General features: G+C 40.7%; 1 protein-coding gene across 5 annotated transcripts in view; it reads right to left on the bottom strand.

Annotated features, from left to right (window-relative positions):
* Positions 1–25,506, bottom strand: part of LOC140518404 (protocadherin alpha-8-like) — a 184,215-nt gene that overhangs the window by 137,152 nt on the left and 21,557 nt on the right. The window contains exon 1 of one of the 5 annotated variants that reach the window (XM_072630545.1): positions 18,404–24,873. The exons of 2 other annotated variants lie outside the window; for them this stretch is intronic. In XM_072630545.1, the coding sequence (XP_072486646.1) occupies positions 18,404–20,821 (2,418 nt within the window). In that variant the 5' untranslated portion in view covers positions 20,822–24,873. Of the gene's footprint in view, positions 1–11; positions 7,852–13,385; positions 18,148–18,403; positions 24,874–25,506 lie in introns of those variants that run through there. 2 more of the 5 variants (XM_072630547.1, XM_072630546.1) reach the window with 2 other exon arrangements.

Here is a 25,506-nt window from a genome sequence, read left to right as displayed (position 1 = left end):
TTAACACTCACCTTCCCTAACAGCTCTCCTCCATATTCCTGCTGCTCCCCGTTATGTGACTGACTGGGACATGGAGGAAGATTGGGGCTGAAGGCCATAAGGTCGTTCTTGGCTGTTCCTTCTCCAGAGTAAACCTTTTGCCGCCGCTGCTGAGAATACGACCAGCTCCCAGCGTCGTTCGAACACACCAGTTTAGGCATGCCAGGCCCATACTCGCCCTGCAGGCGCGCAGAGCACCGCAGCGCCACATAGAGCAACAGACTCAGCACCAACAAACTGGAAACCGAGCAGATAGCTATAATCAGATACACATTTACGTCCACCAGCGCTGCCTCCTTCCTAATTCCTGTCTCGGCCACAGCTCCAGCAACCTCAGACAAAGCTTTAAGTGCCTGCCCGCCCTCCAGTAGTGAGACGCTCACCGTGGCGGTGGCAGACAGCGCAGGCTCCCCGTGGTCCTTTACTAATACTAGCAGCGTCTTCAGAGGCCCATCCGACTCCTCCAGAACTCGGGTCGTGCGGATCTCACCGGTGTACAAACCCACTCGGAAAGGGCTTCGCCCCACACCCACCTCCGGAAGCAACTCATAAGACAGCCACGCATTGTAGCCTGAATCCGCATCCACAGCCCTGATCTTCGTCACTACGTGGCCCGGAGCCACTGACTGTGGCACTAGCTTGGTCTCTGGGCCCCGGTTTGCCCCTGAACGGTCAAGAGGAGGTAACACCTCTGGTGCATTGTCGTTCTCATCCAGCACGAACACCTGCAGGCTCACATTGCTACCCAGAGGAGGGAAGCCCGCATCCCGGGCGTTCACCTGGAACTGCAGCAGCTCGAGCTCCTCGTGGTCCAGGGGTTGCAAGGCGTACACTTTCCCGCTCTCTGAGTGCACAGACACATAGCTCGACAGCGGACGCTCCCCTACCCGACGTTCTACTAGAGAATAAGACACTAGTGCGTTCTCTAGTGCATCCGGATCCGACGCGGACACTGTGAAGATATGACAACCGGGAGGGTTATTTTCCTTCACGAACACAGTATACACAGGCTGCTCAAAGGTAGGCGCGTTGTCGTTTACGTCTCCAATGCCCACAGACACGCTGGCCGTGGCCCACAGTGCTGGCGTCCCGCCGTCCCTCGCAATCACCACTAGCTCGTAGGCCGGCACGCGCTCGCGATCCACGGGGCCCTCCAATATCAAGGAATAGTAATTCCTGAAGGTGGATACCAGCATGAAGGGCCCCGGGGGTGACAGAGAGCAAGTCACGTGCCCATTGGCGCCTGAGTCACGGTCCGATACGCTAATGAGGGCGATGACTGTGCCTGGTGGAGAGTCCTCTTGGACTGGTAGTGAAAGCGACGTCACAGACACTTCAGGAGAGTTATCATTGGTGTCCAGAATTTCCACCAGAACTGTGCAATGACCAGCCATTGGAAGGTTCCCTTTGTCAATCGCCTCGACTCGAATTTCATACATATTTTTCTTTTCAAAATCCAATTCTCCTTTTACTCTAATTTTTCCTGTATCCGAACCTATGTGAAAAGTGCGTCGCACTTCAGAAGGTACTGGGCTACGGAATGAGTATGAAATATGTCCATTAGTTCCATCATCAGCGTCAGAGGCATTGAGTTGAATCACCAATGTACCGTTTGAAGCGTTCTCTGACATTCTCACTTTATAAACGGACTGGTCAAATTGCGGGGCATTATCATTCACATCCAGCACTTTGATCAGCAGTTCAACGCTGCCAGTGAGCTCTGGCTTGCCCCCATCAGTGGCAGTCAGTAATAAATGATGTTGTTGAGTTTCCTCCCTGTCCAAAGATTTCCTTAGAGTAAGTGACAATGAAGTCGTTTGGTCACTGTCGCTTTGTACTTCCAGAGAGAAATACTCACTGGGACTGAGCCTGTAGGTCAAGGCCGCGTTCTCTCCTACATCTGCATCAGATGCGCCATCTAGGGGAAAACGAGCGTCTGATGTTCTCGATTCAGCAATACTTATTTCTTTCTTGTTTTCTGGGAACATGGGCGGATTATCATTAATATCCTTGATCTCCACCTCCACATGGAAAACCTGCAGCGGTTTCTCCACGATCACCTCCAGGTGGATGCTACAAACTGGGCTGTGGCCGCACAGCTCCTCCCGGTCGATCCGGGAATTCACAAACAAAATACCATTCTGCACATTTACCTCCAGGTAGTCCCTGCGGTCCTTGGACACCATCCGGAACATCCTCGACACCAGCTCCCCAACCTCCAGACCCAGGTCCTGCGCTATTCGTCCCACAAACGTACCGTGTTTCGCTTCCTCCAGCACCGAGTAATGGACCTGGCCGCTCCCCACCTCCCAGGATGTGAAAAGCAGAAGAGAAAACAGCAGACGCTGGGCTTTTTGCGGACCCCCCATTACACACGTCAGATTATCAGTATTTGAATTGGCTCTTCAGGGAAGAAAAAGGATAAATTCTTTGTTGCAAACTGTTTGGGTCGAACCAATAGTGTGGCCTCTGTCTGATTCCAGGAAAGATTTACAAGAATCGCTCCGTGACCAGTCGGATTCTGGGAGAAGCTGCCGTTGTCTTTCTTCACCAAACCTTTTTAGTGAAGAGCGACACCATGTGCATGAATGTGTAATTAAAATAGTAACGAAATCTCCAGATTCTCAATTACATGTCTGATATGTTCACCTTTGACTTCTGACCTCTGTTCCTTTGGAAGAAATGGTTTCATTTCTGGAGATGATAAATCCCCATCTTCTTCCTCTCCATTGTTGTTTCCACAGAACTTTTTTGTACCAGAAACATGAGGAGCTTGACTCTCTGTACATTTAGTCGTGTGTTTAGTGTTCTGACTGGGAAGCCCAGTGGGGCTAGCTACTCTGAACAATCGTTTCAGGAGAACTGAATTCATCCTGTCTAACTGTGTTCCAGTCACACGTATAGTACTTGGAGGAGTGTCTCTTTCACATTTGCTTAGGTCTTGTCAATAAATAGCATTTCTTCTGGTCATATTGAAGAGAATGTACTCTCAGAGAAAGGAGAATTTCTTGGTAAGTGATCCTTCGAATTTTCTTTATTTAAAATTGTGATCGAATTTTTCCTGGGATTATAATCTTTCCCACTGTTTTTGTTATCTATGCATAAAATTTATTTTTATAAAAATTTTAAAATTATAAAGAGTGTAACCACTTTGGTATCTGCAGTAAGATGTGATGGACATTGAGTGTTCATAGACAACTTACAAAGTCTTTGAGTTTCAATTTTCTCCTCTTTAAAATGGGAATAATAATACTTTTAGTACTTACCTCTCAAGGTTGTTGTGGGAATTCGGTGAGATAATGTGAGTAAATAACTTTGCAGAACTTAAAGTGCTATGTAAATGTAAGTTACTAAAATCCTTCAGAATAGTTTGTTCCTTGCACTGTTCTAATCAAAGCAGTTAAGAGCTTTGGACCTATAGTCAGGAAGGTATGAGTTAAAATTCTACCTCAAACATTTACTAGCTGTGAGATCCTGGGCAAAGTCACATGATCTGTTTGCCTTAGTTTACTCATCTGTAAAATATGAATAATAATAGCACCTACCTTTCAGAGTTATTGTGAGGATAAAATAAGATAATATTTTAAAGTTCTTTGCAAACCTTCAAGCACTATATAAAGTTTAGCTGCTATCATCATCATCATTATTCTCAGTTGCTCTTCTACTTCCAGGAAACCTGTAGATATTCCAAACAGTAGAATCCAATGAATAGTACTAAGGAAAATTATATTGTGGTTTTGCACGCTCTACTTTACAAGATTTATTCTATGTAATAGAGCAAATCGAAGGAAAAGATGATCAAGCACAATGAAAATTTTAAAAAAAACATTTATCTAATTCAGTTATCTCCTTTTTATACAAATCAAATCTCACTGCTTACATGTTTCCAAACCGATTCCAGTTCATTTGCTTATAATCATGATTATGAGAAAAAAGGACACACTGAATCATTTATTCTGAACATTGAATAATCTCATTCCAAAAACAATATATATTCTGGATATTTAATCCTAATTGTGTCTTTCCTTCATGAAAAGTAACATATAACAATGACATCTCATGTGTCATCACATATTTTTGTAGGTGGTAAGGAACCACAGTCATACACCCATACAGAGTTGGCATTTGTCTGCTTAGGTAGCCAGATCCAATCTTATATGTAAGCACTGGAAATGCACAACTCTCCCCAGGGAAGATGGTCATTGATAAATCAGTAGTGAGTCTTCTATCATTTCATTTTTGTAGCTCCAGAAGATAGCTAGAAAGCAAATTTTTTTTAAATTTGATGAACTCATCTTCACTCTTCTAGGAACTGCCATTCTTCCTTTCCCCTAGACATACTGTTGATGGACTGCATTCATTGCAATTTTGTTTTGCAGATATTTATTAATTACATGCTATATTCAGAGAAGAATGCTAGATGCTGAAGAAGATACAAAAATAAGTAAGATGAGGTCCCTTTCTCACTACCAACATTTTTACTTTTGCACCATTGTTCCATACTTATTTTGTACAATTAGACTTTAAATTTCTTAAAGACAAGGAACTTGTTTTGTCATCTCAGCATGAATACTAAACCAATCCCTTTGAATTACTGACAGACCAAGAAGAAGATCCCCAGGGCATTGAGTAAAACCTAATTGATGAGTTATGAAAATACAAGGACAGTAGAGCAGTAGAAAGAGTATTGCATTTGGAGTCAGAGGATCTATGTTGTACATCTAGCTTACTATCTGAGGAACCTTGGGGAAAATCTATCAGCCCTCTGTGTCACAATTACTTTATCTATAAAAATAAATAGAGTGAACTAGATGGCTGCTAAGGACGATTCTAGATCTGTCTATAATTTTAGAGAAGACCTAGTTGAAATCTGCAATATAGAACCCATATCCATTAGAACACAGATCCACCAAAACATCAAATTATCACCGTTGCCTACAATGAGTACATGATAGATACTAAATTTAACTGAACTGACAGTTAGGACTAGTATACAAAGAGCTATGGTATGAAATAGAGTGTGGCAAAAAAAAAATGATGCAAAATCCCAAATAAGCATTTCAAAGAGAATCATCTCTGCCTCATGCCCAAAAGAGGAAACAACTAGTAACTTCTGCAAAAGAGAAAAGTCCAGAGGAACGTATTGGGGATAATGCTTATGTCCATAAATGGAATATGCTTTCTCCCAGGAAAAAAATCCAACCCTTCTTGAAGGAATAGTAACACTTTGAGTTTGCAATGAATAAAATACATCTACTAATGTAGCTATACTAAAGAATCTCGTTGATTTGAGAAAATTGGTATTATTCTCCACAACCTTAACTGCTCACTGGGCATTTGCTTCAGTTGTCATACAAGATCTCATGAACAACAAAATGGAATCTGATTTACAAACTTTAGAACCTAGAGAATGTTGGATCAAACATACTTAATGAAGAGGATAAAGAGAGATGGAAAAGAAAAAGTATGGTTTCTTCCTTACATCCCGCTCTTTCTTCTGTTCTTGTCCATTGAAGTCTCCTCAAAAAAGAGCACTGTCACAAGTTAATGAGAGACATGGGAGGAAAGTGACCTTAGTGAGGGTCTGGTCCAATTTTAGTCCAATTTCAATGATTTCCAGGCCCAGCAACCATACTACTGAACACCTTAGCTCTACAAGAAGTTGCAGCTAGATTCATCACTAAAGTTCCGCCCCTCCCCTGACAGTTGTAAAACCCAAGCATGGATGCCTCAATAGACTATCCTACATTCAGACAAAATATTCAGTGGGAAGTAAAAGATAAGAGAATGCTCTCCAAAGAGAATGCTATTCTAAGTCAGAAAAGGGGAAACTGAGCTCCAGAATGATAAATAATCTCATGTGTGCAGTGCCTCTTTATCTCCATCAATTACAGTCAGTCTTTAGCATTGCTCAACATCTTTTTCCAAAATGTCATTCAAAATGATGATATAAAATGATGAAACAAGTTTGGTACCTAATTTATAGCACTTTCACTCCAAATTTTTCATTAAAAAATAGAAGTAACTTGGCATTTCTTCTTGACAAACACAAGGGATAGAACTATTTCTTTCATCATATTCTAATTATTTATGTTCTGTATTTTATAGTACTGTTTACAATCCCCAGAATAAGTTAATATACAAATTTTAACTTACTCTTTACTTGTGATATCTTTCAAATAGTCAAGTCATCTCTGAAACTCAGCTTTCTGGAGTTCAGGCAACTTTCAAGGTATGGCCAGAGTATATAAGAAATGGCGATTCCTATCTCCCTAGTCTGAAATGACTGCAGCAATCTTTAGTGCACTGAATCAGAATAGCATAGCTGGATTTTCCTCTAGCCTTGGGTATCAGATATATCAGTTATTCAAGTTCCTTCCCTTCACCACTCCCATCCACAAAAGCATCAGCTACTGAAAATTCTCATTAACTTCTTAAAAGAAAATCTCAAATGTCAGCCAATCTTTTTTTAAAAGTAATTTAGAGTGAACATAAAACATCACTGAAACCAGTTAACTTGGTTTGCAACTATTTATATTTGTTTATTGGTTTTTACTCACATAATATCTTTTACTCACATAAAATTTACTCACATAATTTCTATCATTCCCTCCAAGTTTCTGTCAACATATATGCATCCAGCCAACTTTTTTAAAAAGAAAATTATCATCTAAACATTCCCTAAGGAATTTTAACTGAATGTGTCTTGTATGAAGACAGAATAATGGAATGGATGGAATGCTGGGCTTGGAGTAAAAATGTGGGTTCAAAGTCCTGTCTGTTACATTTGCTGGTGATTTGACTCTGAGTCATTTACCCTGTATGTAATTCAGACAGCATTTCCAACACACTAAGCAAATGACAGCTCCCTCAGGTATTCATTTTCCTTGAGCCATTTCAAGATTCTCCTGCTTTCCTACATCTTTCTGAATTTTAAAGCACTTTGTCTTCATCTTACAGAATGTTATAGGAATTATTTCCTTCCAAATGTATGCATGGGGCCAGTTTATTAGATCCTCCCTTTGATTTTCTAAATTTTTCTTATTTTATTCACTTTATAGAAAATGAGAAATCTCCTTATGAATTAAATGCTTATGAAGGTACATTCTCTAAAATTTTGGCGGTACCACTTAATAGTCAATGGTAGGGGTATACGTGATAGATTGTACTGGATATCCTGAAAGAGTTTAATGTTCCAAACTAAGAGCCCAATTTCCTACTAGAGCATGATTTAGAGATTGAGCATAATCTAATTTATAGCCCAGAGATACAATAATGATTCCAATTTTATCTTCTATATTCTATATTCTTCTAGTCAGTGCTTTCTTAGTTGAATTCCCATAATACTCCAACGTTCCATGATCTCATGATGTTCCCTCCCTAGATATCATTTGTTAATCTATTTTTGTTTGCCTATTTTGTGTGATTATTGTCTATGCCTTTCCATAAACTGGACATAGAAGGTGCACCCAACTTGTTGAGGGTCTTCTGTTTCTCTTGAGTTATAAATGAAAAACTATTAGTATTAGTATTAATTACCTTATGCACTGCCAAGGGGTATACAATTGCCTGCATTGGTGAGAATATACTGGGATTTTAAAGCTTATAGAATACCACTGAGGGCACAACAGGAGTCATCAACCAAAAAAAAATCTTTATAACTAAAAAAACAAGAAATACATGTTCCTTCAAAAAACATTTGATTCTATGACTAATCAACTGAGAAATATAACATTTGAGAACACAGAAATAAAGTACAAATTAATACAAAATAAAGTCAAAGATTAAACATAAAGCTAGAAGTTTAAAAGTTCATCATTTTAGATATCCTAATGATAGCTTTGGACCTGGAGATTCATCAAATATTATGGACCGGTTACTTCCATTTAAGAATGGAGTATGTTTAAAATCATCAGCATAAAAAAATTAATCTCAAATTTGAAATTTTGATTTAAAAAATATACAATTGAAGAATAACTCACCATTAGACAGGGATTCTGATTCTCCTCATTTGGCTGGGGAAGGTTAGGGCTGAAGGCCATGAGATCAGTTTTGGCCGAGACCTCTCCAGAGCAAATCTTCTGCCGTCGCTGCTGGGAATAAGACCAGCTCTCCACCCCATTAGAGCACACCAGTGTGGGCTTCCCAGGCCCATACACATCCTGTGGGGGTGCCGAACACCGAAGAGCCACATAAAGTAGCAGACTGAGCACCAACAAACTAGACACCGAGCAGATGGCTATGATTAAATATACATTCACATAGACCAGGGCTGCCTCCTTTCTAACCCCTGCCTCAGGTGTGGACCCAGCAGCTGCTGCAGCAGCATTGAAAGACAAAACCTTCACCGACAGTCCACTTGCCACAAGGGACACACTGACTGTGGCCGTCGAAGACAAGGCAGGCTCTCCATGGTCCTTTACTAAGACAAACAGCATCTTTCGAGGGCCATCTGATTCCTCCAGAGCTCGGGTCGTGCTAATCTCGCCAGTGTACAGACCCACTCGGAAAGGGCTGCGTGCAACTCCCACCTCCGGCAGCATCTCATAAGACAGCCAGGCATTATAGCCAGAATCCGCATCCACAGCCCGAATCTTCGCCACTACATGACCCGCAGCCACCGACTGTGACACCACCTCGGTCACTGGGTTATCGCCAGAGTGAGGTGGTAACACCGCCGGCGCGTTGTCGTTCTCGTCAAGCACAAAAACCTGTAGGCTCACGTTGCTGCCCAAAGGAGGAAAACCTGAATCTCGGGCGCTCACCTGGAACTGCAGCAGCTCCAGCTCCTCGTGGTCCAGGGGCTGCAAGGCGTATATTTTCCCGCTCTCTGAGTGCACAGACACGTAGCTGGACAGCGGACGCTCCCCCACTTGTCTTTCCACTAACGAGTAAGACACCAGAGCGTTCTCCTGCGCATCTGGATCTGACGCGGACACTGTGAAAATGTGATGTCCGGGCGGGTTGTTCTCCTTCACAAACACCGTGTACACGGGCTGCTCGAAGGCAGGCGCGTTGTCGTTTACGTCGCCAATGCCCACAGACACTCTGGCAGTGGCCCAAAGTGCCGGCGTCCCCCCATCCCTAGCAGTCACCACTAGCTCATAGGCCGGCACTCTCTCACGGTCCACAGAGCTCTCCAGCACCAGCGAGTAGTAATTCCTGAAAGTGGATACCAGCGTGAAGGGCTCCGGGGGCGACAGCGAGCAAGTCACCTGCCCATTGGAGCCAGAGTCTCTGTCGGACACACTAATGAGGGCGATGACTGTGCCTAGTGGAGCATCCTCTAGGACTGGCAGTGACAGGGAGGTCACGGACACCTCAGGGGCGTTATCGTTGATGTCCACGACTTCCAAGAAGATTGTGCAATGACCAACCATGGGAGGAGCTCCTCTGTCAGTGACTGTTACCTGGATTTCATATACACTATTGTCTTCGAAATCGAGTTCCCCATGAATTAGGATGTCTCCAGTAACTGAATTCATAATAAACATGCATTTTTCACTTTCCGGTGAAATCCTTTTAATTGCATAAGAAATCTCTCCATTTATTCCTTCGTCGGAATCTGAAGCGTTAAGTTTAATCATTACTGTCCCGTTTGGTGAGTTTTCAAAGAGTTTAACTTTATATTCAGATTTATCAAATTTAGGAGGGTTATCATTCACATCCAAGACTGTGATAAGTAGCTCAACTGTTCCAGTGAGCTCTGGCTTTCCCCCATCAGTGGCCGTCAGTAACAAACTGATTTCTGGAGTTTCCTCCCTGTCCAACAATTTATGTAATACTAGTTCAGGCAATATTCTTTTGTCATTTTTAGTTATCATTTCCAGAGTAAGATAATCATTGTGACTAAGCTGGTACTTCAGGAGGGAGTTCACGCCAATATCCGCATCGGACGCGCCCTCTAGTGGAAAACGCGAGTCTAGAAGTCTAGATTCTGAAATAAATACATTCTGTTGTTTTTCCGGGAACACCGGCGGGTTGTCATTAATATCTTTGATCTCCACCTCCACATGGAAAACCTGCAGCGGTTTCTCCACGATCACCTCCAGGTGAATGCTACAAACTGGGCTGCGGCCGCACAGATCCTCCCGGTCGATGCGCGAATTCACAAACAAAATGCCATTCTGCACATTTACCTCCAAGTAATCCCTGCGACCCTTGGACACCACCCGGAACAGTCTGGACACCAGCTCCCCGACCTCCAGACCCAGGTCCTGCGCGATTCGTCCCACGAACGTACCGTGTTTCGCTTCCTCCGGCACCGAGTAATGGACCTGACCTCTCCCCACCTCCCAGGCTGTGCCGAACAGAATAGAGAACAGCAGCTGCCGGGTTCCCAGGCCGCCTCTTAGAGAAACCCCCATAGCCCACGCTGATGGATTATTAGTAGAGTAAGCAGAATAATTGCTGGGAGTCTGATTATCCACAATTTGTCTGTTTCTCTAAATATATTGTCATTAAACTAACTATCAAACATCCTCCACCAAAATGGCTCCTATCCTCCTATGACTGGTTACAGTATCCAAGAATGGAGTAGGATTTTTCATTTCCCTCACCTTTTGGGTGGACAGCGACACCATGTGCCCATTTGGGTAAGTTTTTTTAAGAAAATTATTTTCTTTTTTATATGGGGTTTATACTTTTCACCTTAATATGTGTCTCCCTAGTTTTGCCTTTCCTTCTAAACCGTTTAAATACAGATTCCATTCAGTTACAGCATTTTCTGAATTCAAGTGATATATAAAATTTGTTTTCCTTGCCTTAATGCCCTGTTAACTCCTTTCGCTTGAAATTCATAGATAAATTTCAAAGTACCGATCGATTGATTACTAACAAATTCAAAATACCTTAAGTCAAAGTGGCACAAGTGGAGAGGGTTGCTTTGGAAACGTTGCACTGCTGGTGCTGCCTGTTTGATCTTGAGTAAAATGAGAGCCTTAGATTAAATGACCTTGAAGGTACCTTCCAGCTTCAAAACTATTACTATACGATTTTAATGTGACTGGTTTTACAAAAGTAGGGAAGAAAATCCAATGACTGATTTGTTATTGCAGACCACTGACAATGACTTCTGGTTAAAAGTGATTCAATTTTATCTTCAGTTTAAAAACATTTTAGTAAATGAAAACCTAACAGTTCATTTAATTTTAAAAACTTTTTTTCTAAAACCTAGAAACATTTTTTCTAGATACAAAACTGATAAACAGTTCCAGGATGTCATATAGACAGTGAATTCACTTGTATTCTGTGTTACTTAGATGTATCAACTTGATATTAAAGTGTTTCCTTTGTTCTCAGTTGATTTTTCCAACAGATTTATTTGTTGGAAGCTGAAATTCAGCTTCAAATACTTCGGTGTCTTCAAATACACTGTCTTAGGTTGAAGTCTTAAAACATCTCTTTGAGGTTTTGAAATGAAATACCAACAGTAAATCCTCTCCTTGGAGTTTCTGTTGATTGTCAAATGGCCACCTTATAGGTCAATTTAACAGTCAAGTACTTATTAACCATTAATAAAGAAAGTCACTGAAGGTGCTAAGTAGTCATTCCCTACAGTCTAGTTATGTGGTTTACCTATATGCTTTCTTTAGAGAAGACCTAGGATTAGGATGACAAAGCAAAGTCATTACAAAGATCTTCCTCATTTTGCCTTCTTCGAGATCATTCTCAAAAGAAAAGAAAGGACAAAATAGGATCCGCAAATCATAGAAGGAAAGGAAACCCATGTAATGAGAAGCAGAATTCTTCACTTATTCAGTTACTTTACACCTATTGGCAGGTAATTCATGGGTTCTGTACTTTGAAAAGAGATCTTAAAAGAAATTATGAATGAAACCTTTATTAAACTGAAAAACATTTTTAAAGATGCGTTTATTTCCTACTTGAGTCTATATGACTCTAGGCAGTATCTGGTTATGATGTCCATTCTGAACAAAAACAAAATTTAAAAAAGCCCTTTAAGAACAAGTAAGTAGAATTCAGGTGAAATTTTGACAAATTTTTGACTATCAGAAGTTATTAAATTTAGAGTAATATGTTGAAGCTGAGAAAATTGTTTCTTTTTAACAAATATTTAGATGTAAATGTTTTACTGTACTTCTTTTTTCATCAAAAATCATTTGTTACAATATTCATAGCTAAGGTAATGTAATAGAAATAAAGGCTTTACAGACAAGATCTACAGCCAAGAAATCATTACAATGTAAAACAAACTCAAGCACCAAACAGAAACACCAAGTTTATAATGTAAAGCTTAAATAACTAAACCAAGGAGAGGAAAGCAAGCAGAAAGATTTGAATGGAGTACAACATGGGTTATGAATGTGACTATCAAGAGCGGCATTGAATAAGACTCTAAATTTGAAGTGATTTGCAAATGAGTACTTTGAAGCTATCCAAACTTCACAAGTGTGACAAAGTAAAATAAAAGCACATGCAAATCCTTAACATGATCCTTTTAAGATCACAAGAAACTCTCCACTAAAAATGGCATCCATTGAACCAATTGAACATTTCTAGACTGTCTCACTGGAAACTATTATTCCACTAACTTGCCAGGATTTCTTGGGCTTTAATACTAATTGGTAATGACAGAGACTGGAGTATCATCCTCAAAAAAAATGACTACAGCAACACAGCAGTTGGTTATTAAATAATTGCTATGATGAAATAATTTCAATATCTTCAAAATTTACATATTTTTTCAGGGAAAAAATGGCACTAGGGTTTCCAGGTACCAAAATACACACAACGTTTTAAGAAAATTTTTTTAGACTGAGACTGCAAATTGATAACAAGCTAGATCCAGCTTTGAAAATGGATATTGGACTGGGTTCCACTGAGGAAACGACACGGCATTTTCAACAATAGCAAACATTCCCTAGCACAAAATGGCATTTAAAAAAAGAATATTCTTCTCATGATGTTATATGGCTGCAAATCATGGACACCACAGTCTTCAAAGAATCAAAATTGCAAGAGACACAAAGAGCAACGACACGCGGGTAAGTACGGGTAGGCTGCATCATTTTATGAGCAATGCCATAAATGCCAGAAAGAGCAATAAATATATAATAAAGGTAAAGTATGATCACAAAAGATGATATGGTTATGCAGATAAAGAGAGAAATCTAAAATAGAGTTTCCAAGTGTTGCACAGGTACTCATAGAATGCTTACCCTAGAAAAGGGGTAAAGCTATTGAGTAGATTCTTTATGGAATATTTATGAGAAGATGTGTGCATGAATGACACAGGATGAGAACAAGAAAGAGGAGGAGAAAGAGAAGGAATTTAAAACTATAAAAGTCAACTTGCTACAATCTTGCTGGAATATAAGACTCACCTTGCCCAAAGCCTCCTTGACCTCCTGCTGTTCTCTGTCTGAAGATACAGGACATGGAGGAAGGTTGGGGCTGAAGGCCATTAGGTCGTTCTTGACCGTTCCTTCTCCAGAACAAACCTTCTGTCGCCGCTGCTGGGAATACGACCAGCTTCCAGCCTCGTTCGAACACACCAAAGTGGGCTTCCCAGGCCCGTAGATGCCCTGCGTTGGCGCAGAGCACCGCAGTGCCACATACAGCAGGAGGCTCAGCACCAACAAACTGGACACAGAACAGATGGCTATGATCAAATAAACATTCACATTCACCAGGGTTGTTCCCTTAACAATGGATGAAGCTCCTGGCTGCCTGGCCATCCCAGAAGACGTCTGAAGGGACTGACCACTCTCCAAAAGTGACACACTCACCGTGGCTGTGGCAGACAGCATGGGTTCCCCGTGGTCTTTTACTACTACTAATAGCATCTGCCTCGGCCCATCTGACTCCTCTAGGGCCCGCGTGGTGCTAATCTCGCCAGTGTAGAGACCTATTCGGAAAGGGCTTCTCTCCACGCCCACCTCCGGCAGCAACTCATAAGACAGCCATGCATTGTAGCCAGAATCCGCATCTACAGCCCGAATCTTTGCTACTACATGGCCCGCAGCAGCTGACTGTGACACCAGCTCTGTCACTAGACTAACGCCAGCGTGAGGCGGCAGCACAACCGGCGCGTTGTCGTTCTCGTCCAGCACGAACACCTGCAGGCTCACGTTGCTGCCCAAAGGAGGGAAACCTGAATCTCGGGCGCTCACCTGGAACTGCAGCAGCTCCAGCTCCTCGTGGTCCAGGGGCTGCAAAGCGTAGACTTTTCCGCTCTCTGAGTGCACCGACACGTAGCTCGACAGAGGACGCTCTCCCACCCGCCGCTCCACTAGCGAGTAAGACACCAGCGCATTCTCTTGAGCATCAGGGTCGGATGCGGATACCGTGAAGATGTGATGCCCTGGTGGGTTGTTCTCCTTCACGAACACTGTATACACGGGTTGCTCGAAGGCAGGCGCATTGTCATTTACGTCGCCAATGCCCACAGAAATTCTCGCGGTGTCCAGCAGAGCTGGAGTCCCCCCATCCCTCGCAGTCACCACTAGTTCATAGGCTGGCACGCTCTCGCGGTCCACCGTGCCATCCAGCACGAGAGAATAGTAATTTCTGAAGGTGGACACCAGCGTGAAGGGCCCAGGGGGAGACAGTGAGCAAGTCACCTGCCCGTTGGCGCCCGAATCGCGGTCAGATACGCTGATGAGGGCGATGACTGTGCCTGGTGGGGCATCCTCCCGAACTGGCAGCGATAGTGACGTCACAGCCACCTCTGGAGTGTTATCGTTGATGTCCAGGACCTCCACCAAAACCCTGCAGTGACCCACCATAGGAGGGTTTCCCTTATCAGTCGCCTCCACCTGGAGTTCATAGAATTTATTTTCCTCGAAGTCCAAGTTTCCATTTGTCTTAATTTCCCCTGTATTTTCATCTAATCTAAACAAGTCATTTTTCTTTGGTTTTATGGAACGCAATGAATATTGTAAAACTTTATTTATTCCTTCATCCCGATCCGTGGCATTAACCTTTACTATAAATGTGCCGTTTGCAACGTTTTCCAATAATTTTACCTTGTACTCTGACTGATCAAACTCAGGATCATTATCATTGACGTCTAACACCGAGATCCTTAATTGGACTGTGCCCGTGAGCTCTGGTTTGCCCCCGTCAGTGGCGGTCAGTAACAGATTAATCTCAGGAGTGTCTTCTCTATCCAAAGATTTTCTTAACAAAAGTGACAAAGCTTTACTTTGCTGGCTACTAGTTTGCATTTCCAAAACAAAATATTCATTAGGGCTGAGTCCGTAGGTCAAGAGAGAATTCACTCCGATATCTGCATCTGACGCGCCCTCTAGCGGAAATCGGGAGTCTATCTGTTTGGATTCAGAAATGAACAGCCTTTGTTCTGTAGCAGGAAACATAGGGGCATTATCATTAATGTCTTTGATCTCTACCTCCACATGGAAAACCTGCAGCGGCTTGTCTACGATCACCTCCAGGTGGATGCTACAAACAGGGCTGCGGCCGCACAGCTCCTCACGGTCCATCCGCGAATTCACAAACAAAATGCCGTTCTGCGCATTTACTTCCAAATAGTCCTTGCGACTCTTGGACACCACCCGGAACAGTCGTGACACCAACTCCCCAACCTCCAGACCCAGGTCCTGCGCGATGCGACCCACAAACGTACCATGTTTCGCTTCCTCTGGCACTGAATAATGGACCTGGCCGCTCCCCACCTCCCAGGATGTGTGGAGCAGAAATGAGAGCAGCAGCTGGCGGAATTTCAGACTGCCTCGCTCGGAAAATCCCATTGTAAACACGAAATGTATCTGATTATCTCCTCCGTGATTTTCAGTTTATGATGAAACAAGATGCTTTGGAAGAGAAGTCCAATGTCTGTAGTTTCCTGTGGTATGGGTTTAAAAACATGGATGCTGGCGAAATCTCAAAGCAGCGTCTTTAAAACCGGGAGAAGAGCAGTGATTTCATGCCTTTAGGATTTGTTTTATTTGAGCCTACAGCGTCACCGTGTGGTAATTTGGGTAAGTCTGACATTTAGTCTGTTGAGTCACATCAATTGTATTTTTTTCTAGCTTTTTATATCTCCGTATTGTCGCCTCTCAGTTCCTCTTTCTTTGAGTGTTTTGATTTTATTCATTAATATGATATTTCTGAATTGTGGTATGACGGAAAGCACAGCGTAATAGCCCTCTCGCATTACTTCTTAATGAAAATCAAGTATATATTTAAATGAACAACTTTCTTCTGCCAATTATGTACTTACTGTTAGGATTCTCTTATTTTCATTTGAAAAGGGGGTCGCAGAAATTCTCTTCCACATTCTTCTTTTTAAAGAACTTACTAGAACTTATTAGGCCTGGGACTTTGTCTTTTTGATGTTTTCAATGCCTTCACCTTCCCAACAACATAGCAGCACATAGTATGCACTAATAAATGCTTGATGGATTTATTGAAAAACAAAGCCTTAGTCGAAAAAGGCCAGTTTGACCTCTATCCTCCGCCTAATTTCTCAAGATTGTAGTCATATTTATCATATTAAACAGAAGCATGAGCCCAGCTTTGTCTAATTTGTAGCTATATTTATTATCTTAAATGGAAGCATAATGAGCCCAAATCAGTTTTATTTAATGTGCCCACCATATTAACTGTTAGTAAAGTTAGTCAATGTTACTATCTCTTTAAAAGAATCCAAATCTATCAGATGTCTCACAGTTTTCCTAAGATAAAAGAAATATTTCCTTTGTTCCACTTTTAAATTAAGCTTTCTTGGGTGAAATAAAACAAAAAAAATCCAAAATTTTAAAACATCAAACTCTACTGTGAAAAATAACAATTATTTTTCTGAATGAAGTATAAGTCACCTCTAGTCAAGTGGAGTTATTGAAATGATTTCACTGATGTTGGACATTACCCAGTGTGGGAATATCCTCCACCTTATGATTCACATCAGCATCTCCCATGTTATTTACAAACTTATAGAGTCCCCCAGGAATACAGTTCAATTTGCTAGTGATGATACAACCCAACATGTATCAGAGATATCAGATGAACCCGTCTTCCAGACTCCATAGTTGACCACAATGGTAAATAGAATAATAGTCCATTAAAAAGATACCTGAAGATTTTGATGTTTCAATGAAAATTTGGCTGAAGAATGAATGAGTGTTTTTTCCATTATGCTGGAAGTGTACTGTAAAGGGACTGTGCCTAGAGAGCAGAAACTAATTTTTTTTGCCTTTCTTGGTACACTTAGCTCTTACACAATGCTTGGCATTATAAGTAGGCCCTTAATAAATGCTACCTTGCTGACTGACTTCTAGTTAAACAGTGATGTTGTAATTTCTAGTTATGCTAGAGGACAGGAATTCTTTTAACAGTCACAAAACATACTAATTATAATAATAGGACTCATTTGTAGAGCGCTTTAAGGTTTGCAAATGTCTTTACATAAGTTATTTTCTTTGCTATATATTTATCCTCAAAAGAATGCTATTATTCAAAAATATGTGTCACAACGCACACACGCACACACACAATGTTTTTGTTTTAAGGAATGATGGATTCTTTCATTGTTGTATTCAGTATAAATATTTTGTAATAAATTCTTACTGGCTAGATTTTTGAGCCTGTTTATGAAACTGAACTGAGAAATTTCATGGTGACTAGCATAGTTAAAGGACTGGAGATCATTTCATGGAATTGGGAATGCTTACCCTGAAGGAGCTGTTTATGGGGAACAGTATAACTATCTAATAATATTTGAAGAGTTCATGTGAAAGCAAAATGAGACTTATGCCTAATTTCAGAGAGCATGCCAGAGAGTAGTACGTGGAAATTGCAGACAATAAGGGGAAACTTCCTAATACTTAGAACTATCCAGAAGTGGAATGGAATGTCCTGAGATGTACTGGAGCTCCCCCTCACAAGAAATACCCAAGTATAAGCTAAATAGCCACTTCTCAGGGATATCATAGAAAGGATCTTTGTTTTCCTGCATATTGGATTACATAGTCTGCGAGGGCCTGTCTAATGATGAAATTATAAAATTTTGTAAAATGCAATACGTGTTTAAGGGATTCACACTACCATTCAGGTTACAAATATATTCAAGGGACTACTGAAATTGAGAGTGGAGGGGTAGAAAGCCAGGGGAAAGGTACAAATCATGTTCAAAATACACTGACAACATTCCAGGATCATAATAAATGTAAAGATAAATTTAAATTATAATGAATATGTCATATAATTAATAATACCAACTAAGTCTAAAATCGAACTGTTTAAGTTCAACAAAAACCTAAAACAAAATAGGGAGAAGGAAGAGAAGAGTTAACGATACAGGGGAAAATAAGTATCATGAAAAACATTACACATGATCCAAGCTAGTATTGTGACAGACAAAATATTTCAAATAACCCACCTGGTCAGAGGAATTTGCAGTTGCTTCCTTCTGTTCCCCTTTATGCACAAAGCCAGGACAAGGAGGAAAGTTGGGACTAAAAGCCATAAGGTCGTTCTTGGCCGCTCCTTCTCCGGAAAAACCCTTCTGGCGCCGCTGTTGGGAATGCGACCAGTTTTCCATCCCACTGGAGCACACCAGTGTAGGTTTCCCACCCCTTTGGGGTGCTGCGCACCGCAGCGATACATATAGCAGCAGGCTGAGCACTAACAGGCTGGATACAGAACAGATAGCAATGATGAGATATACATTTACGTCTACCAGAACTGTCTCCTTCCCTGAGCCTGCAGAAGCAGCAGACCTGGACGCTCCAGAAAAGGTCTTCGGGGATGATCCACTTTCCACTATAGACACTATTACAGTAGCTGTGGCAGACAACATAGGTTCACCGTGGTCTTTCACCACAACCAGCAATGTCTGTTTTCCTGAGTCCGATTCCTCCAGATCTCGAGTGGTGCTGATTTCTCCGGTGTACAGACCCACGCGGAAAGGGCTGCGCCCAATGCCCAACTTGGGCAACAGCTCATAAGAGAGCCATGCATTGTAACCTGAATCTGCGTCCACAGCCCGGATTTTCGCCACCACATGACCCACAGTCACAGACCGTGATATCACTTCGTTCGCTGGGCCCCCACCTGTTCCAGAACCCGCATGAGAAGGTAGCACCACTGGTGCGTTGTCGTTCTCATCCAACACGAACACCTGCAGGCTCACGTTGCTGCCCAAAGGAGGGAAGCCCGCATCCCGGGCATTCACCTGGAACTGAAGCAGTTCCAGCTCCTCGTGGTCCAGGGGCTGTAAGGCGTACACTTTCCCGCTCTCCGAGTGCACGGACACGTAGCTCGACAGAGGACGCTCCCCTACTCGCCGCTCTACCAGCGAATAAGACACAAGAGCATTCTCTTGCGCGTCCGGGTCAGAGGCGGACACTGTGAAGATGTGACAGCCCGGCGGATTGTTTTCCTTCACAAACACTGTGTACACCGACTGCTCAAAGGCCGGCGAGTTGTCGTTCACGTCGCCGATGCCCACGGACAAACTGGCAGTGGTCCACAGCGCTGGCGTCCCGCCATCCCTCGCAGTTACCACTAGCTCGTAGGATGGAACGCTTTCGCGGTCTATAGGACCTTCTAAAACGAGAGAATAGTAATTCTTGAAGGTAGATACCAACGCGAACGGTCCCTGGGGGAACAGAGAGCAAGTCACTTGCCCATTGGCTCCTGAGTCTCTGTCGGACACGCTGATGAGAGCAACGACCGTCCCTGGAGGAGCGTCCTCTCGGACTGGCAGTGACAATGATGTCACCACTACTTCAGGGATATTATCATTGCTGTCCAAAATTTCCACCATGACTCTGCAATGACCAGCCAACTGGGGAGTGCCCTTGTCAGTAGCTTCAACCTGAATTTTATATAACTTAATTTCTTCGAAATCAACATGTCCCTTTACTTTTATAATTCCACTTATTGGGTCTATATGGAACTTGGACTCTACATCTGGAGAAATATCACTTGTGAAAGAATAAGTAATTTGACCATTTAATCCTTCATCGGAATCTGTAGCATTTAGTTGAATTACTAGAGCTCCGTTAGATGCATTTTCCAGTAGTTTCACTTTATAGACTGTTTTGTCGAATTCGGGGGCATTATCATTGACATCCAGCACGGTAATCAGCAGCCGAACTGTTCCAGTTAGCTCTGGTTTGCCCCCATCAGTGACTGTAAGCAATAAGTGAAGTTCCGGAGTTTCTTCTCTGTCTAGTTGTTTTTTTAATACAAGTTTAATTTCCTCCTCGTTGTTTTTTATATCTAGAGTGAAATACTCATTAGGACTGAGCCTGTAACTCAAGAGAGCGTTCGCTCCGATATCTGCATCTGACGCGCCCTCTAGCGGAAACTGAGACTCAACTAACCTCGATTCTGCAATACTCAGATTCTTTTGTTTTACGGAGAACACAGGCGGGTTGTCATTTATGTCCTTGATCTCCACCTCCACATGGAAAACCTGCAGTGGTTTGTCCACGATCACCTCCAGGTGGATGCTACAAACTGGGTTTCCACCGCACAATTCCTCTCGGTCGATCCGCGAATTCACAAACAAAATGCCATTCTGCGCATTTACCTCCAAGAAGTCCCTGCGGCCCTTGGACACCACCCGGAACAGTCTCGACACCAGCTCCCCGACCTCCAGACCCAGGTCCTGCGCGATTCGTCCCACAAACGTACCGTGTTTCGCTTCTTCCGGCACCGAGTAATGGACCTGGCCGCTCCCCACCTCCCAGGCTGTGTGGAGAATAAAAGAGAGGAGCAGCTGCCGGGTTCCAAGGACTTTTCTCTCGCTGAACACCATTGCAAATATTTGGAGAAATATTCCAGTCATTGAATCACGCTTCGGAATAAAAATAATTCTTGTCTTCTTCTACTACTTGTTTCAATCGTATTTTGATGCATCCGCCATGATTAGGCATCATCCACTAACAAACCCCAGAACATTTCAAGGGCCAGGGAGAAAAACAACTCTCCTTTGTGCTTGTTTGGATAACATCTTGTGGCAGACAGCGACATCATGTGGGCGAAAGAGTAAGTAGGAAGTTGTCCTTTAATTCATTAAAGAATTTGATTTTATTCTCTGAACTTATTTTCTACAGTTCATTCTTCGTAGCAACATAGAACCACATTTTGGGGTAAGAAATGTATTCCTGAATGCTTTTGAAAGATTCTTTTTCTTTCTTCACTTCGGTATTTCAATTGTATGTTGTTTTATGAGTAAGAGTACACCCTACACTGGTGCAGATGGAAGCTCTTCTATTACTTTGTATATGACATTTAAGAATTGCTGTGGCCAAAAATTTCATTATTCTGAGGCCAAAGATTATAACCTCTGGAAATTCAGCTAGGTTTGCTCCTAGGACAGTGGGCATGCAGTCTATTCCCAGGATGGTAGATATTAGAAACTATTCCATTATATAATAAGACCTATCAGACCTTGAGTTTTTCAGGCATGACCATAGAGAAACAAGAGTCTAGTCCGTACCACTGTAAGGTTTTGTATTCTTCTTTGAAAAGTAGCATGAATCAGTTTTAAATATTAAGTTTATTTCGTTATGCAAAAATGTCATCAATTTAAAATGCAAATATGGAAAAATGATGTGAATATGGAAAATTAGAACTGTAGACAGAAAAAAATCTATTTGAAGGAGAAAAGCAATGGACTTCCGAGTCAGAAGAATTGTTTTGGAATCCTAGTTCTGTTCTTACTGCGTGAGATTACATAAATCACTTAACCCCAGATTTTTCGCGTGTAAAATGAAGATAATAGCTACCTCAATTTCTGTCACAAATTCATTCTAAGGATTAAAAGAGGTAATAGATGCAAAGTGTTTTGAAAATCTCAAAGTGACTGATAAATGTTAGCTATTAGTTATAATTATTGTTGACAAATATTCTACCTCCAATTTATTTCTGTTCCCTTCTTTGAAACACAATATCTTTGTTTTAAAAGAAATTAGCAGATGTTAAAGAAAGGTGATGGACATCCATAGCACCTAAAGAAGGTTTCTTTTACACATATTCAAAATAACTTCAAGGGCACTGGAAAGAAAAAAACAATCCAAAGTATTATTGTGTCCTGGAAAAAAAAGTCTTCCCAATATTTCTATTCAAAGAAACCATTAAAACGAATCACTTCATATGAGAGAGTTATCAGCCTTTGTGAATAAATTACAGAGTTCACACCTCATAATTAAATGCCATTTCCTGCAACACTCAGTCTCTATCCCTTAGACTGTCTTTCCATAATAAATCTGGATTTGATCATTCAAGAAGCAGCGAAAGAAATCAGCAACTACTGACATATTTCAATTTTCCCACTTCTATAAAAATCTTTCTAATAATTTACACATGAATCAAGGGTTTCATTAATAAAAATATAAAGACGGATAAGGAGGCTTTCACAGATGATTTTTTACAGTAAACCATGTCTTCACAGGTTTGTAGAGAATATGAAATTCATCTTTGTTTGTTGTTTTTCTTTAACTGACTTCATAAAGTAAAACATAATCTTTATAACGATTTTATCCAAGGAGTTGTTTCTGTTTTGTATGTTCAGATCATACAAGATTCTATGATGAATACAAACATAGTGGTGACTTTTTCAATCAAGCCCTAACTTAATCAAAGAATACCCATGTCAAAGATCATCACCATAATCATGGAAGATGCCCTGGTCAGAGTTCAAATGGAAAAGAAATTTCCTGTAGATACAGTGCCATTCAGATGTCTCTATTTATGAATACATCAGACCCAAGAATACTACAGAAGCTCAACTATGAGACCCACAGTTTCTCAAAAGGGATCAGATGCCTAGCAATCTATATGGACAAAACTAAATTGATTAAAAATGTCTATTACCCAGACTATGGCATGCAATTGAATTGTGTCCATCTTGGACAGATTCTTCAGACAGACTGAATACAGAATTGAATATATTGTTGTAAGCCAGCTAGATTTCCATTGCAGAAATCACATTGTGCTTTTCGCTATTTCAACTAGTTCATCACACAACATCCATATTTTTAACACCAGGATGCTCCTGGAGGTTCCACTGGATCAAGAATCTAGAGATAGGGGGAACACATTCTCCAAATAATCAAAAATTTCAGTTGACCCAAAAGAGCAATGGAGAGATACATGGTGGGTCTAAGCAAGCTAGAGCATATTATCAAGGACAATTTAAGTACAATAAAATACAAAAAGTATTCCATCCAAAAAGGACTAGTCATGTAGCAAGAATGGAAAATAACAGAAGGATTGCCTGAGTATTATGCTGTTTGACACAAAATGCTGGGTGGCTCTCAATGCGTTAGTAAGATCCTCTATGAGAGAATATAAACCCTAAAAAAAGTCATGGGTTACAATCATTTTAGAAAGTCCCTACATTGTCAAGATTACAGGTCCATTGAAGCATCATTCAAGAAAGTAAATTCAAATATATTAAGATACCCCTCTTCATTACCTTTCTGTAATATTTCAGAGAAAAGCTGTTGCTTTAGCCTGAAACGTTCTTATTCACCTATTTCTGACTACCTAATACCATTCATTTTTCCAGGTACACCTCAAAATCTAACTATTTAGAGAATTCTTCCTGCAAAAAGCTAGTCTCTTTTTCCTCTGAATTAATAGAATCATAGTGTCATATATTTAGAGCTGGAAGGGATCTTACAATATATGTAGACCAGTTCCTATAGCATGTTCTACCTATCTCCTTTCACTTATACACTTTCTCTTCTTATAGTTATTTACAATGTCACCTATAGATCAGAGAGGAACTGGAGTATGGCAGCTTTATTTCACCTGCTTGAAGACAGATATTTTGTTATCAGTAATTTTTTTATTCCTGTCTCTTCTTGGCATGTAGCTTTTATTCACAGTAGACACTCAAGAAATTTTTAAAGAAATTCTGAATGGATCATAGGGCTTCTGATTACTCCTTACTATATGAAAAGACATGACATTTTAGGTACATAGATTTATCTGTGAAAATGTTTCACTTTCATTGAATTTAGGACTACAACTTCTTCAAGTAAAACTCACATCTTCAAAGTAAATCTTATATAAGTCTATGTTCTAAGCATAAGAATTCCCATGCAGAAGTGATTCTGATCTCTTCATAGAGATGAGCCCTTGAGGATCATTTCCTAGCTCATGAAATAAGGTGATTTCTCATTCTAACAAAATCTGGATAATTGGCAATGTTTCCTCAGCTAATTGTGTCATCTTGTAGGCTTAGTTGAGTTTACTAGGTCCCCAAAATGGTTATTTATAGAAAAAAGCCCCAACTAAAGAATAGCTTTGTCTGTAATCTTCAGTTGCTCACTGAAGCTATTTCCCATTGCTGAGTTTTCCTTCCAGTTCACAAACATCCAGATTATTCAGATGGACATCCAGGTTAATGGGAATACTCTAACAGCCCGTATTTTTCCTTTAAATATACCCCCAAAGTTTAAAACATCTTAAGTTAACCATAAATATAGAAGGACCTCACAACGGGTTCTTCCAGCAAGGTTAAATCTTGGTTTTCTCTTTTCTTCAGTGTCTTCTGTCATTCATTTTAGAGAATGAGAAAATGTGTCACCCTAAACGAAATAGATTCGTTACCCCATCTCTATGACTTACATTTATCTTTTAAAATAACATTACTGATGAAATATTTCCTGAATACAGAAAGAAATCAAAGATTCTGACGTTCCAATACCTGAACTTTGTTTTTTTAATTTACAAGTGTTTCTAAACTCAATGCAACGTACAGAATGTACAGTGTACACTACAAAAGCCTACCTCTTCGACTACCATCTCAATGTTATAAAGATAAAGGTTGAATTAATTTTGAAAGGTGAGATTTAACATTCAGCTTAAGTAATGTTGTTCAGTCGTTTTCAGTCATATCCAGTTCTTTATTATCTCATTTGGGATTTTCTTGACAAAGATACCGGAATGGTTTTCTATTTCCTTCTCCAAGCTTGTCATATCAATTTTTAAATATTTGAAATCAGTCTAAATTATTTTTCATCCTCCCAAAGACATTAGTAATATTTACCTATATAGAGTTTTTATAGAGCTAACCATCCATTTATACGTTTTTATTTGTGAATGTTCATATCAGTGTGGAGAAACTGGATTTTAGAAACACTAGATATCCATCTATTATAAAACAAGAGACCTGGAAATTATTTACATGATGAAACAAGAAGATTTCAGAATTTAGTGGAATGGGCAACTTTCATCATACCATTTCAATAGTGATTTCAGTCCACATATTTCCTCAGAATGTCACCATCTCTAAATAAGAAATAGTATTTGTCTTTTACTTCTCACCCAAATTCCATTTTGAAAAGACATCTAAGAAGAAAACTTCATAATGACAGCACCTCAACCAAGGATCCAAGCACAAAAGAATGTGGGAGGAAATGAGTCACTAAACAAAAAAAAAAAAAGATACAATGTAAGTAGTAAATAACTTAATAAAAAGAAATTATAGAGGAAGGTACTCGGAATAACTATGATGAT

The sequence above is a fragment of the Notamacropus eugenii genome, chromosome 1, assembly GCF_028372415.1.
Source record: "Notamacropus eugenii isolate mMacEug1 chromosome 1, mMacEug1.pri_v2, whole genome shotgun sequence".
NCBI lineage: Eukaryota > Metazoa > Chordata > Mammalia > Diprotodontia > Macropodidae > Notamacropus > Notamacropus eugenii.
The sequence above is the reverse complement of the archived record's forward strand: the minus strand, read 5'-3'. Positions and strand labels throughout refer to the sequence as shown.